The 16,523-nt window shown below is 46.5% G+C and overlaps 1 protein-coding gene across 1 annotated transcript in view; it reads left to right on the top strand.

Moving 5' to 3' along the window:
- The first annotated feature begins 4,933 nt into the window (after window positions 1–4,933).
- The window catches only part of LOC143285661 (spermine oxidase-like), a 42,734-nt gene continuing 31,144 nt past the window's right edge, over window positions 4,934–16,523 (top strand). Inside the window, exons 1-3 of the mRNA XM_076593059.1 lie at window positions 4,934–5,317; window positions 9,506–9,703; window positions 10,221–10,307. Of these exons, the coding sequence (XP_076449174.1) occupies window positions 5,296–5,317; window positions 9,506–9,703; window positions 10,221–10,307 (307 nt within the window). The 5' untranslated portion in view covers window positions 4,934–5,295. The remainder of the gene's footprint in view (window positions 5,318–9,505; window positions 9,704–10,220; window positions 10,308–16,523) is intronic.

Genomic DNA, 16,523 nt, shown 5'->3' with positions numbered 1-16,523 from the left:
GCAGATAGGAGTGTGTGAGGAGTGTGTGGCCAGTATGTAATCGGCACATCACCGTTTCCTCTCTGCGGTTACCAGAAAAAGATGGAAGGTATTCTTTCAAATTTGGTCTAATTTGGAACAGTTTGTTGTTGGTATTGTTGTTCCATTCTTCTTGCCAGAGATTGTTTGTGTAACTTTGAACTTTTGGTTTCAGGTCAGAAAACGGAATTGTGGAATTGAATTTGGTCTGCTTTGTTGCACTTTTGGCTAGTTGGTCAGCCATCTCATTTCCAAAAATGCCCGAATGACCCGGTATCCAAACAAAGACAATATTATAGTCATCATTTTTAAGGGAGGTGTGCAGCTCGTGGAATTTTAGAAGCATGGGATGATTTGTATTGCGGCCAGAGATGGCCTCCAGAGCAGACAGAGAATCAGAGAGGATAAGAAAGTTTTTGTTTTGTGACTGATGAATCATTTTTAGAGCTAAAACCAAAGCAGTGAGTTCTGCAGTGTAAACACATTCCCAAATTAAGTGTTATATTAAAGTATCTTTGAAGTTCCATGGCTTCATAAAACAACCAGTTTTCATTTCTATGTCTTGGGTTTCTATTTATAGATGTGCCAGCAGTCCATAGCTCCCTTCCTACAGCTTTCAGTGCTGCTTGTGATAGAAGCTGATCCAGTGGAGCTGACAGCAGTCCCTCTTCCATGACCAGAGTGTTTGTCCACAGACCTAATCCAAAGAAGACAAGAAACACACGATTTGTTAGTTTTTGTCCCAGGTTTGACTGGGGAGATTTTCAAATGTCACATGGTTGTGATGTACTGTTGATGTATTCAAGACACTTTCTGCAACCAAGGACTCGAAGAAGTATGGCATCAATCAGTGGAAAGCTAATAATAGCAGACCATATACACTCTAACACAATGAACTGTACTGATCACACACACACACAGTACACACACACACAGTACACACACACACACAGATAAGAAATGGAGTGGTTGTTATCAAATTTCTATATACCCATATTGTTATATTTGAAGCAATAAAATGTCATTTTAGAGTGATGTGTGTGTGTGTGTGTGTGTGTGTGTGTGTGTGTGTGTGTGTGTGTGTGTGTGTGTGTGTGCGCGCGCGCGCGCGCGCGCGCGCGCGTGTGTGTGTGTGTGTGTGTGTGTGTGTGTGTGTGTGTGTGTGTGTGTGTGTGTGTGTGTGAAAGTCAAAGTCGAAATTTTATTTCAAGATGGAATATTGAATACGCAACAACTGCTTTATTTTATTTTACTTTTACATTAACTGATTAAGCCATCTGAATAAAAAATATAAAAAGTAGAAAGAAAAAACAAAACAAAGTAAAATTGAAAAAAATAGAGAGAAATCTATACAAACACAAACAAAATACATACCTGCATTTCTCATTCATACAAAAAAGCAATGCCTGTGCTTGTATTCAATTACTTCACCTGCATCCAGTTTTACAAACACATTTGCTCGTATTGAAGTACAATAACACAAAAACACAGCCAACATATGCATGCAGAAAACATTAATCAAATAAGAAATGAAGCAGAAGACCAACAGATTACAGGGTAGCATTATTGTCCATCTTTTAAAGAGTCAATGAGATGATTCTTAAGAGTTTTCTGAAAAATGTTTTTGTTTGTATTACTTTTTAAAGTTGATTGGAAGGTTATTGCAATAATTTGATTATCTATTGGCCAAGGTATGCATATACATATGGTTATGTCTGTGGTCATTAGTTTTAAATGTGTCTGTAATCTTTGCAGTGTGTGTGTGTGTGTGTGTGTGTGTGTGTGTGTTTTGTGCACTGATGTGTATATTGTGCACATGCATGCTGATGTCATGTACCCACATGTGTGCATGTGTGTTTATTTGTTCTGTTCACATGTACACACACTGCCACACTGCACACAGATGAAGAAGGTGGCAGAATGGGTAAGATGCTCAGCTTATACAGAGAATCTGTGAGGGTGTGGGTTCGAATCCCACTCTCACCCTTTCTCCTGAGTTTGACTGGAAAATCAATCAGAGCATCTAGTCTTTCAGATGAGACAGTAAACATAGGTCCTGTGTGCAGCACACACTTGGAGCACTGAAAAAGAACCCATGGCAACAAGAGTGTTGTCCTCTGGTAAAATTATGTAAAAAGAAATCCACTGATATGTACACAAACATATTATAAGCATGCATTTATGGCCTGACAAGTGCGTTGGGTTATATATGTTTTAACAACATCCAATCATTTTTTTCATTGGCAAAATGAAACCCTGTCTGCAGATGCCATCATGTAATTAAGGATACACAAAATCTCTTTCGTATTTTATATATATATATATATATCAACAACAGTAGGCTCCCCATGTCTTAAAACTTGCCTGATTTACAGCGAAAAATTGCTGCTTTTTAAGAATACAAGTTTTAAGACAAGAAGAGCCTACTGTTGATATTTTAAAATTTTACCAGTCTTGGTATTTACGTCAGTGCTTTCTGCAAGGAGCGGTGCCCAGGACAGGGAGAGAGTGAACTGTGTGTGTGTGTGTGTGTGTGTGTATACATATGTGTGTGTATGTGTGTGTGTGTGTGTGTGTATGTGTGTGTGTGTAAAATAACAAATTACTTGATAAATATCATAATTTTTAATTTATATGTTCACAGGTGAGTGACTATATTTTTTTCTTTTTATAAGCTCAAACATGTATGTTACTAATTTATCCTGTTGATCCTTTCCAACACTGTAAACTGACAAGTGTGGCTACCCCATGGAAGGAAGGAGGGACTGCTTAGATTATTTCTTTTAAATAATTTGACAGTCTTACACACTTAAATCTACATTCACTAAAAAGTAGAAGATAAAGAGGAGATTTGATAGAAACTTTTAAGATATCAAATGACATTAACATAAATGATGTAAATGCAAGATATATATCTTTAGAATGTCTGATTATGATAATACAAGGAATTCAGTAAAGAAAATTTGTTTAGAACACTGCAACACCAACCTTAGAAAAAATTCATTGGCTAACCAAATTGCACAAATATGGAATGCACTACCAACCGAAGTTAAACTTGCACAAAATACTAACATGTTCAAAAATCTCCTTCCTTGACACCAATACCATATTAAAAGAGAAAAAAAAATTGAATATGAAGAATGTACCCCTGCCCCCAGCACTCCCCGCCCCCCTCCTGCCCCGTTCCCTTACCCCTATCCACTTGCCCGGTTTACTGAACTGTAACACTCCTCACCACATTTATGTGCTGGATCGACTCACTGATTGTGAGACCGAGTGTTTTTGACTGATTTGCTAGGCTGATGCCTGGCTGCCTGGTTCAGTGAGCTGATTGACATTTAATTATGGTGTGCATATTCAATTGTGTGATGTGTGTATGCGAACACACACTTGTGTGTGTGTGTGTTTGTGTGTGTGTGTGTGTGTGTGTGTTTGCTTGATATTTTAGTTTCGGAAATTTTAAACTTGGGTCTGGTCTATTATGCTGTGATGTAGAAAGCAATTCCATTTACCATGTTTTGTCTTTAACCATAAGTCTTAGATGCTTATTATGTTTGTTTTTAGCATCATGTATTACAAACTTATTCTTACTTTGTTTAGGAAATACTACATATATATGTGTGTGTCTATGACTGTGCACATTTTATTTTTCATCATGTATTATTGATTTCTTCTTCTTCTTCTTCTTCATCTTAAGCTTAGATAATGTGTGTGTGTGTGTGTGTGTGTGTGTGTGTGTGTGTGTTCTTTAATACTGCAGTTTTATTACTGTTGTTAGTTTTTAGGTATTGAGTGTTGTATTCTAATCCCAGGGTGTGCCTAGTTTCTAGTATAGGACAAGGAGTCTTCATTAATTAATTAATTAATTATTATTATTGGTAGTAGCAGTGGTAGTGGTGATTGTGGTGGCAGTAGTATAGTGGCAGTGGTAGTATCATTGTTATTATTATTCCTGTTGTTGTTATCATTATTATTGTTATTATCATCACCATCATTATTATTATTACTATTATTGATATTGTTATTGTTGTTGCCATTATGTTGCCACGTTTTTAGTAATTTTTTATAATGAGTGTGTGAAATGGAGACTGATGGCGGGCGCATGGATATTTGATGCAGCTGAGATTGTGCGCTTCTGAGCGTATGCAAATTAACTAAATGGCTTCTGTATGTCTATATTTGTACAAAAAAGAATTGAACTGTGTGCCACCACACCAAGCATCTGCATTTAAGGACAATAAATTATCTTGTGATCTTGTGTGATCTCGTGAAAAGGCTTCCTAACATTACGTTTAAGTAACATACTTACCGTGATCCACAAGTGCAGACTCCGGCGGGGGTCTGATTCCTGTCCTGTGCAAACAACTACCCGTCTTTGCGGAGAAAACGAAAGTAGCTACGGCTGATAACCTCCCGAAGTAGGTCACCTCCCCTTTGCATCCCGGACAGGTACTTGCGTACCCCGCCCAACAACAACAGACAAAAGAAGAAAATAAATAAAATAAAAGGAAAGAATTGAAGATGACAATTGGATGGGGACACAAAAAAGACCGAGAGGTCTAGGCAGATAACCTGCCAGTCCCTATTACTATACTTCATCTGAGTGCAGTTACCTCGAATGGCACGATCGTGCATTCACGGCAGCCGCAATTTCTTGCCTCAGCTTTTCTTTCCACGCTGCTGTTACTGTTGATCCCAAGCAGTTATACATTATCCATAGAGTTATCGTACACTTTTTCAAGCAGCACTCTTCTTTCGTAATCCATAATATAATAAAGTTCGCCGTTCTTTGGCGATTTCCATGATTGTCGTCTGCCATATTTCTCCAAGCAAGACAACGATCCATCGTGTTATCTCATTGGTCCGCTGTTTTATCTGTGATGACGTATGCAAGATGTGTGTTGTGCAAGGAAGTTCGTCTCAAAAGTTCGCCTGTGCAAACCGATGGATTTTTCCGACACACGGTGAGATGAACATCGCCAATTCAGTCTTGGCCCAAAGCAAACTTGCATTGTGTTCACTTTCAAGGAACCTTTGTGCAACTCACCCCTAAGCTGAAATTCACGGTCACGACACCAATCAATGTTCAGTGCTCAATGGTTTGGAGGGTGTGTGGTCGGCAGTGGTTTTTGAGACGACGTCCCACAGCAGAAAATAGTTGTCCAGGCCAAGAGAAGCAATACGTTTTCCAGGCCAAGAGACGCAGTACGTTTTCCATTTTCCAGGCCAAGAGAAGCAATACGTTTTCCAGGCCAAGCGACTTGTCGTTGAGGCGATATGGAGGCACGGCGAAATGAAGGTACGGGATGGTAATGTTTGTTTTCTTTCCACTTTATCTTATATTCAAGTACAGTGAAGCCATAAAACGGCAGTGGCGCGCACACGCACGCACACACACACACGCGCGCGGCGCGGGCGCACGCACTGACGCACACACACACACACACACACACTGGCCGACACACACACACACTGGCACTGGCACACACACACACACACACTTTACACATGCTGACACACTGACACACACTCACACAGACACACTGACGGGCACACACACACACACTGACACACACACACACACGCACACACTGCCGGCACTGGCACACACACACACACACACACACACACACAAACAACAACAAAACCCCTCCAAAAAACCCACACTGACGCACATTCATACTGTACACACGCACACCCACTATACACATGCACACATCGTACTATACACATCAGTGCACAAACTCACGCACATGCACACACACTGACACACACACACACACACACACACACACGCACACTGACACACACACACACACACACACTCACGTACTCAGTGGTACACCGGCCAGCACACACACACACACTCACTGGCACTCGGCTGGCCGCACACATACACATGCACACACACACACATGCACACACACACACACACACACACACTGACCACACCCACACAAACATACATGTATACACACACGCGCGTGCACCACACACACGCACGCTTGCACTCATCAGTGCACGCACTGACACACGCACGCACGCAAGTTCGCTCAGTCGCTCCGGGCGCACGCACGCACGCCTCGTACTTACACATACTGACGCCCGCGCAGTGACGCCAGCCCGCGGCGCGCCTCAGTCGCACACCGTAAGGCGCGCGCGCGCACGTACACACACACACACACACACACACATACATCATACATTAACACTCATAATAAACACTCGCGCACGAACCTGATAGTCTTTAATCTTTACATATTTCTCTGTTTGTTTAGTTGTCTTGTTTCCGCCTCCACCTCTTTCATACTTTCCTTCAGTCATTTTTTATTATTTTTTAAATTTTTTATCTGATAGATCATTTAATTCATTTTATGGCATGATCTCTTTTAATTGTCGTCTGTTACTTTTGTTTCAAATGCTATGTGTATGTTAGTGGGGTGTTTGAGTGAATGCTTGTAGTGCTATTGTAAAGCGCATAGAGCTTCAAGAATATGCGTTTCAGCAAGATGTGTTAATAGATAAATAAATAGATAAATTTAATGTCTGCCTGTCTGTTCTCTCTTTATCTCCGCTCTGTCTCGGTCTGTCTACCACTGTCTCTCCCCCCACCCTTCTCTCTCTCCAGGCCGCTTTCGTCTCCCACCCCCACTCTCTCTGTCTCTTCCTGCCTCTTCCCTCCGCCCCTGTTCTGTTCTCTCTCTCTTCCTGCCTCTTCCCTCCGCCACTGTTCTATTCTCTCTCTTCCTGCCTCTTCCCTCCGCCACTGTTCTATTCTCTCTCTTCCTGCCTCTTCCCTCCGCCACTGTTCTATTCTCTCTCTTCCTGCCTCTTCCCTCCGCCACTGTTCTATTCTCTGTCTCTTCCTGCCTCTTCCCTCCGCCACTGTTCTATTCTCTGTCTCTTCCTGCCTCTTCCCTCCGCCACTGTTCTATTCTCTCTCTCTTCCTGCCTCTTCCTTCCGCCACTGTTCTATTCTCTCTCTGTTCCTGCCTCTTCCCTCCGCCACTGTTCTATTCATTTTGCATCTTCAGGTTCTCTCTGTCCTTGCCTATTTTATGTCCGTTCTGTCTTTCTCTCTGCCCCCCCCCCCACCCCCCCCTCCTAATCCCCTCTGTCCTGTCTCCATCACACTCTCACGACAAAATGTAGCTGCCGGCAGTCAACAATTTTCACCGAGGTCACAAGGCGTGGACGTTCACTCCGTGTGACGGGTGTCAGTGGCTGAATTGTTACAGCACTGGAGTTCCGCCTGAGGTCCCGAGTTCCATCCCCAGTTCCATCCCCAGTTCCATCCCCAGTTCGCCGCACCTGGTGGGTGAAGGGTGCAGATTTTTCGGACCTCCCAGGTCAACATATCATGTGCAGACCTGCTAGTGCCTGAGCTCGAGCCACCTTATGCAAAAGATCAAATACACGCGTTAAAGATCCAGTAATTCATGTCAGTGTTTGGTGGGTTATGGAGACACAAAGATACCAAGCATGCATCAACACGACAGAATCATCGGCAAGTCGATGTTGGTCGTGTGACGAAAAGAAGTGTCACACAGAAAGGGAAGAAATGTGGATGTCACAGCAGTGGTTGTGTGACTGCAGACAGGGGAAGAAATGTGGATGTCACAGCAGTGGTTGTGTGACTGCAGACAGTAGAGGGGAAGAAATGTGGATGTCACAGCAGTGGTTGTGTGACTGCAGTCAGTAGAGGGGAAGAAATGTGGATGTCACAGCAGTGGTTGTGTGACTGCAGACAGTAGAGGGGAAGAAATGTGGATGTCACAGCAGTGGTTGTGTGACTGCAGACAGTAGAGGGGAAGAAATGTGGATGTCACAGCAGTGGTTGTGTGACTGCAGACAGGGGAAGAAATGTGGATGTCACAGCAGTGGTTGTGTGACTGCAGACAGTAGAGGGGAAGAAATGTGGATGTCACAGCAGTGGTTGTGTGACTGCAGACAGTAGAGGGGAAGAAATGTGGATGTCACAGCAGTGGTTGTGTGACTGCAGACAGGGGAAGAAATGTGGATGTCACAGCAGTGGTTGTGTGACTGCAGACAGTAGGGGAAGAAATGTGGATGTCACAGCAGTGGTTGTGTGACTGCAGTCAGTAGAGGGGAAGAAATGTGGATGTCACAGCAGTGGTTCTGTGACTGCAGTCAGTAGAGGGGAAGAAATGTGGATGTCACAGCAGTGGTTGTGTGACTGCAGACAGTAGAGGGGAAGAAATGTGGATGTCACAGCAGTGGTTGTGTGACTGCAGTCAGTAGGGGAAGAAATGTGGATGTCACAGCAGTGGTTCTGTGACTGCAGTCAGTAGAGGGGAAGAAATGTGGATGTCACAGCAGTGGTTGTGTGACTGCAGACAGTAGAGGGGAAGAAATGTGGATGTCACAGCAGTGGTTCTGTGACTGCAGTCAGTAGAGGGGAAGAAATGTGGATGTCACAGCAGTGGTTGTGTGACTGCAGACAGTAGAGGGGAAGAAATGTGGATGTCACAGCAGTGGTTGTGTGACTGCAGACAGTAGAGGGGAAGAAATGTGGATGTCACAGCAGTGGTTGTGTGACTGCAGACAGTAGAGGGGAAGAAATGTGGATGTCACAGCAGTGGTTGTGTGACTGCAGACAGTAGAGGGGAAGAAATGTGGATGTCACAGCAGTGGTTCTGTGACTGCAGTCAGTAGAGGGGAAGAAATGTGGATGTCACAGCAGTGGTTCTGTGACTGCAGTCAGTAGAGGGGAAGAAATGTGGATGTCACAGCAGTGGTTGTGTGACTGCAGACAGTAGAGGGGAAGAAATGTGGATGTCACAGCAGTGGTTGTGTGACTGCAGATAGTAGAGGGGAAGAAATGTGGATGTCACAGCAGTGGTTGTGTGACTGCAGACAGTAGAGGGGAAGAAATGTGGATGTCACAGCAGTGGTTGTGTGACTGCAGACAGGGGAAGAAATGTGGATGTCACAGCAGTGGTTGTGTGACTGCAGTCAGTAGAGGGGAAGAAATGTGGATGTCACAGCAGTGGTTGTGTGACTGCAGTCAGTAGAGGGAAGAAATGTGGATGTCACAGCAGTGGTTGTGTGACTGCAGTCAGTAGAGGGGAAGAAATGTGGATGTCACAGCAGTGGTTCTGTGACTGCAGTCAGTAGAGGGGAAGAAATGTGGATGTCACAGCAGTGGTTGTGTGACTGCAGACAGGGGAAGAAATGTGGATGTCACAGCAGTGGTTCTGTGGCTGCAGTCAGTAGAGGGGAAGAAATGTGGATGTCACAGCAGTGGTTGTGTGACTGCAGACAGTAGAGGGGAAGAAATGTGGATGTCACAGCAGTGGTTGTGTGACTGCAGACAGAGGGGAAGAAATGTGGATGTCACAGCAGTGGTTGTGTGGCTGCAGTCAGTAGAGGGGAAGAAATGTGGATGTCACAGCAGTGGTTGTGTGACTGCAGACAGTAGAGGGGAAGAAATGTGGATGTCACAGCAGTGGTTGTGTGACTGCAGGCGCTGATGACCCCACGGTGCCACACGCCAACACTGGTGCCGACGCCAACAGGCCCCAGGCCGCCCGGGTGGTGGTGGTGGGGGCGGGAGTGGCAGGGGTGGGCGCGGCAGGGACTCTGTTTGTGGGTGGCCTTCGTGACGTCATTGTGCTGGAGGCTGCGGACCGTCCGGGTGGCCGTGTGCAGAATGCTGTCCTGGGTCAGTGTGTGTGTGTGTGTGTGTGTGTGTGTGTGTGTGTGTGTGTGTGAGAGAGAGAGAGAGAGAGAGAGAGAGAGAGAGAGAGTGTGTGTGTGTGTGTGTGTGTGTGAGAGAGAGAGAGAGAGAGAGAGAGAGAGAGAGAGTGTGTAGTGTGTGTGTTTGTGTGTGTGTGTGTGTGTGTGTGTGTGTGTGTGTGTGTGTGTGTTACATCCAAACTTGACATCATTTCCAACCAAACACAAACACACAGCTTTTGGTTGCCATTCGTGGCCTGACCAGGCTGTGGATTCAAGCATAGGCCATGCATATCCCTTTTTGATTATACATAATGAACACATTCACACACACACACACACACACACACACACACAGATGAGACCAGTCAGCTGATTAACACTGTCTGACATACCATGCCACTCACCAACCAACCAACCAACCAACCAACCAGTGAAGCACCCAACCTACTAGTCGACAACGTGTACACCTCTGACGGGCACGAATGACGGACTTTTTGCAGACGAGGGATTTGTGGAACTTGGTGCTCAGTATCTGCACGGAAAACACGACATCTTCTACATTGCTGAACGAGAAGGAATGCTTGTTGGTGAGTGCAATTATTAGAGATGCTGTGATTAGAGGAAAACGGTGACATCGGGAATAGTAAAATCATTATGATGAAACGAATGATACATTCTGAGTTTCGACCCATGGAGTACATTCTGAGTTTCGACCCATGGAGACACCTTCAGACGACAGCTCCGTTGTGCAGATTGTTGATATGGGGAAAGTCCTGGCCGACAGAATCCTGCTTGTTGGTTCATGGCCATTCAGTGTGAGGTGTGATGGTTCATGGCCATTAAGTGTGAAGTGTGATGGTTCATGGCCATTAAGTGTGAGGTGTGAAGGTTCATGGCAGTTCAGTGTGATGGTTCATGGCCATTAAGTGTGAGGTGTTATGGTTCATGGCCATTCAGTGTGAGGTGTGATGGTTCATGGCCATTCAGCGTGAGGTGTGGTGGTTCATGGCCATTCAGTGTGAGGTGTGATGGTTCATGGCCATTCAGTATGAAGTGTGATGGTTCATGGCCATTCAGTATGAAGTGTGATGGTTCATGGCCATTCAGTGTGAGGTGTGATGGTTCATGGCCATTCAGCGTGATGGTTCATGGCCATTCAGTGTGAGGTGTGATGGTTCATGGCCATTCAGTGTGAGGTGTGATGGTTCATGGCCATTCAGTGTGAGGTGTGATGGTTCATGGCCATTCAGTGTGAGGTGTGTCAGTGTGAGGTGTGGTGGTTCATGGCCATTTAGTGTGAGGTGTGGTGGTTCATGGCCATTTAGTGTGAGGTGTGGTGGTTCATGGCCATTCAGTGTGATGGTTCATGGCCATTCAGTGTGAGGTGTGGTGGTTCATGGCCATTCAGTGTGAGGTGTGGTGGTTCTTGGCCATTCAGTGTGAGGTGTGGTGGTTCTTGGCCATTCAGTGTGAGGTGTGGTGGTTCATGGCCATTCAGTGTGAGGTGTGGTGGTTCATGGCCATTTAGTGTGAGGTGTGGTGGTTCTTGGCCATTCAGTGAGGTGTGGTGGTTCTTGGCCATTAAGTGTGAGGTATGATGGTTCATGGCCATTCAGTGTGAGGTGTGATGGTTCATGGCCATTCAGTGTGAGGTGTGGTGGTTCATGGCCATTCAGTGTGAGGTGTGGTGGTTCTTGGCCATTAAGTGTGAGGTATGATGGTTCATGGCCATTCAGTGTGAGGTGTGATGGTTCATGGCCATTCAGTGTGAGGTGTGATGGTTCATAGCCATTCAGTGTGAGGTGTGGTGGTTCATGGCCATTCAGTGTGAGGGTTCATGGCCATTCAGTGTGAGGGTTCATGGCCATTAAGTGTGATGGTTCATGGCCATTCAGCGTGATGGTTCATGGCCATTCAGTGTGAGGTGTGATGGTTCATGGCCATTAAGTGTGAGGTGTGGTGGTTCATGGCCATTCAGTGTGAGGTGTGGTGGTTCATGGCCATTCAGTATGAGGTGTGGTGGTTCATGGCAATTCAGTGTGCTGGTTCATGGCCATTCAGTGTGAGGTGTGCTGGTTCATGGCCATTCAGTGTGATGGTTCATGGCCATTCAGTGTGAGGTGTGGTGGTTCATGGCCATTCAGTGTGATGGTTCATGGCCATTCAGTGTGAGGTGTGATGGTCCATGGCCATTCAGTGTGAGGTGTGCTGGTTCATGGCCATTCAGTGTGAGGTGTGGTGGTTCATGGCAATTCAGTGTGAGGTGTGGTGGTTCATGGCCATTCAGTATGAGGTGTGGTGGTTCATGGCAATTCAGTGTGCTGGTTCATGGCCATTCAGTGTGAGGTGTGCTGGTTCATGGCCATTCAGTGTGATGGTTCATGGCCATTAAGTGTGAGGTGTGGTGGTTCATGGCCATTCAGTGTGAGGTGTGGTGGTTCATGGCCATTCAGTGTGAGGTGTGATGGTCCATGGCCATTCAGTGTGAGGTGTGCTGGTTCATGGCCATTCAGTGTGAGGTGTGCTGGTTCATGGCCATTCAGTGTGATGGTTCATGGCCATTAAGTGTGAGGTGTGATGGTTCATGGCCATTCAGTGTGAGGTGTGATGGTTCATGGCCATTCAGTGTGATGGTTCATGGCCATTCAGTGTGAGGTGTGATGGTTCATGGCCATTCAGTGTGAGGTGTGATGGTTCATGGCCATTCACACCACTGTGGAAGAAAGCCATAGGTTGGAACTGTTTAGGAAAGTTCCTCTCTAGCATAGGCAGGTAGCGTCTACAGTTTCCGCACGGTTAGGGGGTGGGGTGGGGGGCATAAACACGCTATGGAAACGGGTGTTATCTGTCTTGTCCATTAATAATAGACAGTTAATACTGCACTAAGAACGGGAAAAAAAAACACACCAACACTTGTACCTACCTTTGAAAGTGTCAAAATGTGAAAGCAGTAGTAAAACAACGCTCTCTTTATCACTGAACTTTAAAATAATATGGATTGGTTTGCATGAGTGTGTTGGTTCAACCAGCAGTGTTTTCAGCCAAGAGACTGACAGCGGTAGAATGAGGAGGTCGGCAGACAACAGATGTAAGGGAAACAAGGAGAGGTACCCAAGCGCTAAAACACCCTGAACACCAACACACTCCTGTCGATAGCCATGACGGCGAACACCATGGAAACGAGCTCCGTGCAGGGAGCGAGAGAAACTGAATGCACGGGATCGATTTCCACATTCCCCTTCCACAGGACCTTGAGTGGTGGTCTGGAAGCTAGTCATTTGGATGGGACGATAAACCGAGGTCCCGTGTGTAGCATGCACTTAGCGCATGTAAAAGATCCCACGGCAGTAAAAGGGATGTCCCTGGCAAAATGAAATTATCATGTAGAAAATTTCTCTTTGATAGGAAGATAAAATACACTTGCAGGCAGAACAAAGGGTGGCGCTGTCACTGTTGCGGCGCTCTCCCTGAGGAGATCAGCCCAAATTTCACACAGAGAAATCTGTTGTATCAAAGAGTAATAATAGAATACAAAGCAGTACAGCACAAGGCAATACATTGGCGGCAAAAACGATGCAGCAGCCTTGCTGTGTACCATACTGTGGTCACTGTGTGTCCTTCCAGCCTGGCTGTGTACCATACTGTGCTCACTGTGTGTCCTTCCAGCCTTGCTGTGTACTATGCTGTGCTCACTGTGTGTCCTTCCAGCCTTGCTGTGTACCATACTGTGCTCACTGTGTGTCCTTCCAGCCTGGCTGTGTACTATGCTGTGCTCACTGTGTGTCCTTCCAGCCTGGCTGTGTACCATACTGTGCTCACTGTGTGTCCTTCCAGCCTTGCTGTGTACTATGCTGTGCTCACTGTGTGTCCTTCCAGCCTTGCTGTGTACCATACTGTGGTCACTGTGTGTCCTTCCAGCCTTGCTGTGCACCATACTGTGCTCACTGTGTGTCCTTCCAGCCTGGCTGTGTACCATACTGTGGTGACTGTGTGTCCTTCCAGCCTGGCTGTGTACCATACTGTGGTCACTGTGTGTCCTTCCAGCCTTGCTGTGCACCATACTGTGGTCACTGTGTGTCCTTCCAGCCTGGCTGTGTACCATACTGTGCTCACTGTGTGTCCTTCCAGCCTTGCTGTGTACTATGCTGTGCTCACTGTGTGTCCTTCCAGCCTTGCTGTGTACCATACTGTGGTCACTGTGTGTCCTTCCAGCCTTGCTGTGCACCATACTGTGCTCACTGTGTGTCCTTCCAGCCTTGCTGTGTACTATGCTGTGCTCACTGTGTGTCCTTCCAGCCTTGCTGTGTACTATGCTGTGCTCACTGTGTGTCCTTCCAGCCTGGCTGTGTACCATACTGTGCTCACTGTGTGTCCTTCCAGCCTTGCTGTGTACTATGCTGTGCTCACTGTGTGTCCTTCCAGCCTTGCTGTGTACCATACTGTGGTCACTGTGTGTCCTTCCAGCCTTGCTGTGCACCATACTGTGCTCACTGTGTGTCCTTCCAGCCTGGCTGTGTACCATACTGTGGTGACTGTGTGTCCTTCCAGCCTGGCTGTGTACCATACTGTGGTCACTGTGTGTCCTTCCAGCCTTGCTGTGCACCATACTGTGCTCACTGTGTGTCCTTCCAGCCTGGCTGTGTACCATACTGTGGTCACTGTGTGTCCTTCCAGCCTTGCTGTGCACCATACTGTGGTCACTGTGTGTCCTTCCAGCCTGGCTGTGTACCATACTGTGCTCACTGTGTGTCCTTCCAGCCTTGCTGTGTACTATGCTGTGCTCACTGTGTGTCCTTCCAGCCTTGCTGTGTACCATACTGTGGTCACTGTGTGTCCTTCCAGCCTTGCTGTGCACCATACTGTGCTCACTGTGTGTCCTTCCAGCCTGGCTGTGTACCATACTGTGGTGACTGTGTGTCCTTCCAGCCTGGCTGTGTACCATACTGTGCTCACTGTGTGTCCTTCCAGCCTGGCTGTGTACCATACTGTGGTCACTGTGTGTCCTTCCAGCCTTGCTGTGTACCATGCTGTGGCCATGTTGCTTCCTTCCAGCCTTAATGTGTACTATGCTGTGCTCACTGTGTGTCCTTCCAGCCTCGCTGTGTACTATGCTGTGCTCACTGTGTGTCCTTCCAGCCTTGCTGTGTACCATACTGTGCTCACTGTGTTTTCTTCCGGCCTGGCTGTGTACAATACTGTGCTCACTGTGTGTCCTTCCAGCCTGGCTGTGTACAATACTGTGCTCACTGTGTGTCCTTCCAGCCTAGCTGTGTACCATACTGTGGTGACTGTGTGTCCTTCCAGCCTTGCTGTGTACCATTCTGTGCTCACTGTGTGTCCTTCCAGCCTGGCTGTGTACCATGCTGTGGCCATGTTGCTTCCTTCCAGCCTTAATGTGTACTATGCTGTGCTCACTGTGTGTCCTTCCAGCCTTGCTGTGTACTATGCTGTGCTCACTGTGTGTCCTTCCAGCCTTGCTGTGTACTATGCTGTGCTCACTGTGTGTCCTTCCAGCCTTGCTGTACACCATACTGTGCTCACTGTGTTTTCTTCCAGCCTGGCTGTGTACCATACTGTGCTCACTGTGTGTCCTTCCAGCCTGGCTGTGTACCATTCTGTGCTCACTGTGTGTCCTTCCAGCCTTGCTGTGTACCGTACTGTGCTCACTGTGTGTCCTTCCAGCCTTGCTGTGTACCATACTGTGGTCATGTTGTAACAATACTGTTGCCATGTTGTTTCCTTCCAGCCTTGCTGTGTACCATACTGTGGTCATGTTGTAACGATACTGTTGCCATGTTGTTTCCTTCCAGCCTTGCTGTGTACCATACTGTGGTCATGTTGTAACGATACTGTTGCCATGTTGTTTCCTTCCAGCCTTGCTGTGTACCATACTGTGGTCATGTTGTAACGATACTGTTGCCATGTTGTTTCCTTCCAGCCTTGCTGTGTACCATACTGTGGTCATGTTGTGACGATACTGTTGCCATGTTGTTTCCTTCCAGCCTTGCTGTGTACCATACTGTGGTCATGTTGTGACGATACTGTTGCCATGTTGTTTCCTTCCAGCCTTGCTGTGTACCATACTGTGGTCATGTTGTAACGATACTGTTGCCATGTTGTTTCCTTCCAGCCTTGCTGTGTACCATACTGTGGTCATGTTGTGACGATACTGTTGCCATGTTGTTTCCTTCCAGCCTTGCTGTGTACCATACTGTGGTCATGTTGTGACGATACTGTTGCCATGTTGTTTCCTTCCAGCCTTGCTGTGTACCATACTGTGGTCATGTTGTAACGATACTGTCGCCATGTTGTTTCCTTCCAGCCTTGCTGTGTACCATACTGTGGTCGTGTTGTAACGATACTGTCGCCATGTTGTTTCCTTCCAGTCTTGCTGTGTACCATACTGTGGTCGTGTTGTAACGATACTGTTGCCATGTTGTTTCCTTCCAGCCTTGCTGTGTACCATACTGTGGTCATGTTGTAACGATACTGTTGCCATGTTGTTTCCTTCCAGCCTTGCTGTGTACCATACTGTGGTCATGTTGTAACGATACTGTCGCCATGTTGTTTCCTTCCAGCCTTGCTGTGTACCATACTGTGGTCATGTTGTAACGATACTGTCGCCATGTTGTTTCCTTCCAGCCTTGCTGTGTACCATACTGTGGTCATGTTGTAACGATACTGTCGCCATGTTGTTTCCTTCCAGCCTTGCTGTGTACCATACTGTGGTCATGTTGTAACGATACTGTCGCCATGTTGTTTCCTTCCAGCCTTGCTGTGTACCATACTGTGGTCATGTTGTA

This window comes from Babylonia areolata, chromosome 9 (assembly GCF_041734735.1).
Source record: "Babylonia areolata isolate BAREFJ2019XMU chromosome 9, ASM4173473v1, whole genome shotgun sequence".
Lineage (NCBI taxonomy): Eukaryota > Metazoa > Mollusca > Gastropoda > Neogastropoda > Buccinidae > Babylonia > Babylonia areolata.
Note: the sequence above shows the minus strand (reverse complement) of the source record. Positions and strands in the feature narration are given on the sequence as shown.